At 36.9% G+C, this 4,650-nt stretch overlaps 1 protein-coding gene across 2 annotated transcripts; it reads left to right on the forward strand.

Moving 5' to 3' along the window:
• Positions 1 to 258: 258 nt before the first annotated feature.
• Positions 259 to 3,310, forward strand: LOC146663450 (stonustoxin subunit beta-like). Of its 2 annotated transcripts, none has more exons than XM_085415279.1 (5): positions 259 to 389; positions 1,782 to 1,814; positions 1,951 to 2,016; positions 2,111 to 2,253; positions 2,468 to 3,310. In XM_085415279.1, exons 1-5 carry the CDS (start codon positions 341 to 343, stop codon positions 2,894 to 2,896), a joined length of 720 nt encoding a protein of 239 aa, XP_085271405.1. In that variant the 5' UTR covers positions 259 to 340; the 3' UTR covers positions 2,897 to 3,310. The 2 variants fall into 2 exon arrangements, with proteins under 2 accessions (XP_085271405.1, XP_085271407.1); XM_085415281.1 differs by having other exon boundaries at positions 1,954 to 2,016.
• Positions 3,311 to 4,650: the final 1,340 nt, after the last annotated feature.

Here is a 4,650-nt window from a genome sequence, read left to right on the forward strand (position 1 = left end):
AGAGATCACTGGAGGTGATGTAGAGAGAATAGGGTGGGGTTTACTTGGTAAAAGGGGCGTCCTAGAGACGCCGAAGAATCCTTCTATACTTTAAAAGGAAAACATACATACACAGCTCTCATTACAAACCTCCTGCCTCCCCTTCTTTTCTATTGGTAACTTTTATCTCTTATGTCACCACCAATGATGATTCCTTCATCTCTGTCCTGCACCAAAGGTATATAAGCACTGCATTAAGTTGTCACATAGTCCAGTCAACGAATACTCTTCATCCTCAGTGAGACCAGCCACATCAGGTCGAGATAGACTCAAGCTACTCAAATAGCAAGCTGGTATCAAGATGCCTAACACCAACAGAATCATTTCGGAGACGAGGAAGGCAGAAAAAGGTGATTTTTTAAATATATTTAATCTAAAGATATATAACTTTTTTTTCCTTTCCTTTTTCCAGCATGTACATACTACAGTGATATGCTTTAAATGTACTCACTGAGGTGAACCAAACTGCATTTTCAGCAGTGAAGTGTTTTTCATCCTCACAGGCAGATCCTGAGAGAACAGTTGACCAGAGTTTGTCTGTATAAAAATGTCTTTAAAAAAACCTATATTTATTTACAATACTTTCACATTTCTGCTTGTTGTTGATGGGTTTATAATGGTATTATTCCCTGGGAGCAATGGTTTAAAAACAAAAAGCATCATCTGCCTGAACCAGATGTAACCCATGGGAATGCATTTATGTATTATACTGTAAGTTACAAGAACAGCTTCGAAAATGGTCACATGTTTTCAGCCTCCACTGAACAGATACTGTCTTTACAAATAGTGTCTTTGCAGATCTTATCATAGCTTATAACTTGTCTGTACTCATCTTAACTAATGCAAAACAAAAGTCAAAGGGTCGACAGAAACACAGTAAATGAATCAGTACTATAATTTAGAAAAAACCAAAAAGAATACATGTATTACAATTCCAGGTATCATCTACTGTTTTTTGTCTAGTCTGTTTTCTGTCACCACAATTTTCAGATATATTGCAGCAGATATTTTAAATATGAGCAGCTACATGTTTGTAGATTAATATTCTGAGATGATGCGTGTTGATATAAATACATCCCATTACTTTTGTTTTTGAAGGTTCATATCTTAATGCAGTGAAGATTAAGTGTCCTTACCAAAACACTGAGACTGCATCCTTATGCGTGACAGCAAAATATCACTTTCATATCTGGCTTAAGTGCCTGTTATGCAACAATTAATCAGTTAGAAATTAAGAGGGAAGTGATTTTGCTAAGATCAGCCTTCTGCATTATTAATTTTAGGGATGCCCATGTTGCATGTGTTGCAATCCATTATCTTCACATTAACTCTGACTTTAATTCAGCTAGGTGTGACTTGACACTTGGATGACTTTCCTATGATCTTGTGGCAATAAGCTAGCTTAGGATCTAGATCCCCAACTTATCTGATTTGCACAGACAGATCATGTCACTCTTCTCATCTCATAATCTGCTTTGAGCTTCACGCTGCACTCTAGTGTGACTGAAGCCAACCCCAACAGCATCTGAGATATCTTGGTCATTCCAACTGCCTGGCATGAATCCACCACTGACTCTGGAAAGCATGCAATCTCTGATGTGATGATCTGACAAAGGCAGATGCTTTTCTAAGTATACCCAGTTTTCCTGTGGTTCACTTCATCACCGCTTGAGATGCACCTGTCACCTAATATTTATACCAGTTAAGAATATTGATGTTAATAAAGGTTTCTTTGGTTTCAGGAAAAAAGGCCAAAGTGGTAAAAACGCCCACAGGTAAGACTTGAATCCTACCACAGGTTGGATTATCTTTTTGATTTTCTTTTTTAAATCATGCCTTCTTTAAAGGCTGGCCCCACTATGGTTCATCTAACGTTTAGTATCTCCTGATATTTATTGTTATTTTACTCAGCAGAGAAGATCCCAGGGTATGAGACAAATATCCCTGAACCCAAATGTAGAGCTGATCTTATCAAATGTAAGTTTGATTGTGCAGTTTTTTTTTTTATAATTCTTTCCAAGCACCATTTGTTAAGTTATTGTTTATTATTATTTATTTTTTGCTTTGTCAGATTGGATTAACTTGTCTCTGGATGACAAAACAGCCAATAAAATGCTGTGGATCACAGAAGGTGGTGCCAAAGTGGCCAGAATGACTGATAACCTCACGTGTCCTGTCTTGGACAGACCAGAGCGATATGAGTACGCTCCACAGGTAGAGTATGAGGATGCATTTAGCCAGAAATGGCATACATTACAAATGTATTTTCTGCTCATTTTAAATGTTTACAATGGTGTAAAATTAGATGTGCTTGGAAACAGTATGTACCCCAAGTTTATTTCAAACCTGAACCTACTGGTGTTGTATTTCCAAAAGGAGAAAGCAATGCTGCTTGTATTATAGTGACATTATCACCTCTGTGCATAAGGTTCTTTGCAAAGAGGGAATCCTGGGAAGACGAGGCTACTGGGAAATGGAGTATTCTGGATGGGTTGTGATTGGAGTCGCATACGAAGGAGCTGGAAGAAGGAACAAGGATGGGCCCTGTGGCCTGGGAGAAAACGAGGAGTCCTGGGGTGTCGGCTGGAGTGGTTCCAGCTATCATGCCTGGCACAACGGTCGCATTACACAGATTGTGGAGCTTCCCAGGTGCTCCACAATAGGTGTATATGTTGACCAGCCTGTTGGTGTCATTGATTTTTATGCTGTGGAGGATGTGATTGAGGGAGGAGAACGCAATGGGAAAAAGGAGGTTAAACTTTTGAAGCAGTTTAAGAGCTCCTTAAAGGAGAAAATGATGCCAGGTTTATGGGTAGGAACAAACTCTGACTGTGTAATCAAAAAGAAGGAGGAATAAAGGAGTGGAAGCATAGAGGCAGATTATAATCATATCTAAAATTGAGTGGAGCTGAACTCTTGTTGGGTGAGGAGTGAAGTAGCTGTTATCCTATTGCAATAAAGCTGCAATAAGGCTGTTTTATATTTTACCAAAACACTACAGTATCTCTGAGGAAAACAGAAATTTAAAAAAAAAAAACATTTTAATCAAGGGAGCAAAGTGCAATTAGAAGATATTCAGAAAGGAGTCACCTTCTGAATGTTGTCCACACTGTTGGATTTTTCTGAAAACACAGGACCACTCAAGGTTTATACTAATATATATGTGTGTATTTGTATTTCTCTATTGTTATTGTTTGCTAAGAATGTATATTTAGTTAGACATAAGTGTATGTAAAATGTTAAATATGAAAAAATGTTAATCAAAAATAAAGTATGGAAAAAGGAGACTTTTTTTCTTTTTTTTGCTAATGTGAATGTTGCTATAGTATGAAGACAGCAAAAATATGCAAAAAAACAAAAACAAAAAGTAGGGACAGAATCAGGATTTAAGCAGTACAGTAGTACACTCACAAGGTGCATGTTAGACTCATTGTAAAATCAGACCAAGTCCCAAATCTAATTGTGATTCCCCAGAGTGCTGCTATGGAAATTACATAAGGCTGGTGTCTAACTGTGTAGTAGGTGTAAAATTTCAATTGGCATAAATGAAATATAAATAAATAAAATCCAAAAGGGATATTGCAACAGAATTAAAATGATGAATCTAAATATTTGAATTAAAGCTTATTTTCTTACCTGGCAGAAAGACTTTCTCTTTATTCCTATTATCTAATATAATCGGTATAATTTAAATTAATTAAACATGCAGCATATTCAAATTTGGATAAATTCGGGATTACATACAATTCATCTTTTTGAGATTTGTTTTTGGTTCTATACTGAAAATGAAATTAATTGCACGTTTTCTGTCTGTGGTCAATGTCTGAAGCTTTTTAAGTAGTTAAAATAAAGTCGTATGCACAGTGTTAAGTTTGCACAACATAAAGCTCCTTCAGTGTTGTTCAGTAAAGAAGACTGACTAGAAACTGCTTCCCTGGAGTATAAAGGGGCTCACTTTGACATGTGAGATGCTCCAGCTCGAACATTAGTTTCTGTCTTTGACAGCTTGACCTTACCTCCCACTGCTTTCAAAACTAAAGCATCAGCTTAATAGGAACTAAAAGTGGCACTCATTTAACTGTTATCCTGCCCACAAGGCACCCACAGACGTCAGTGGTATATCAGCTAAATATGCTGCAATTTTTTTAATGTAATGTAATATTTAGACAGAGATACTGACCCCTTGGAAGACCCCAGTTGGATGTTAGACATATTGATATAGATTTAACAAGTGCCAAGAAAAGCCCCAGTAAGCAATGCATTCAAGTCAATCAGGTATTTGACACACTTAAACTGTTGTCATTGCTTCTGCATACTGTACATACAATGACAGTCATGTCAGCGTTGAGACAGCAGAGGACATTACCCTTCCAGAAGCAGGTCAGTAGAAATCTCACTCTTCAAAGGGGGTCAAAATGAAGTCACGTGTAGTCAAATCAATGCTTTCTGTACTTTATCCATTTACTTATTCTTAATTAGTAATACTCAAAAACTGCACCTCTAGCTTTAGGCAGTTAAACACCAACCAAATGTCTGAAGCTTTTTAAGTAGTTAAAATAAAGTCGTATGCACAGTGTTAAGTTTGCACAACATAAAACTCCTTCAGTGTTG

Source organism: Rhamphochromis longiceps, linkage group LG8 (assembly GCF_057381845.1).
Source record: "Rhamphochromis longiceps isolate RC_006_pf linkage group LG8, R_longiceps_female_GT1.1, whole genome shotgun sequence".
Lineage (NCBI taxonomy): Eukaryota > Metazoa > Chordata > Actinopteri > Cichliformes > Cichlidae > Rhamphochromis > Rhamphochromis longiceps.

Coding starts and splice junctions, on each gene's coding strand:
- LOC146663450 (XM_085415279.1), top strand. CDS start 341: ATGCCTAACACCAACAGAATCATTTCGGAGACGAGGAAGGCAGAAAAA. Junction 390..1,781: donor GACGAGGAAGGCAGAAAAAG/GTGATTTTTTAA, acceptor CTTTGGTTTCAG/GAAAAAAGGCCAAAGTGGTA. Junction 1,815..1,950: donor AGTGGTAAAAACGCCCACAG/GTAAGACTTGAA, acceptor TATTTTACTCAG/CAGAGAAGATCCCAGGGTAT.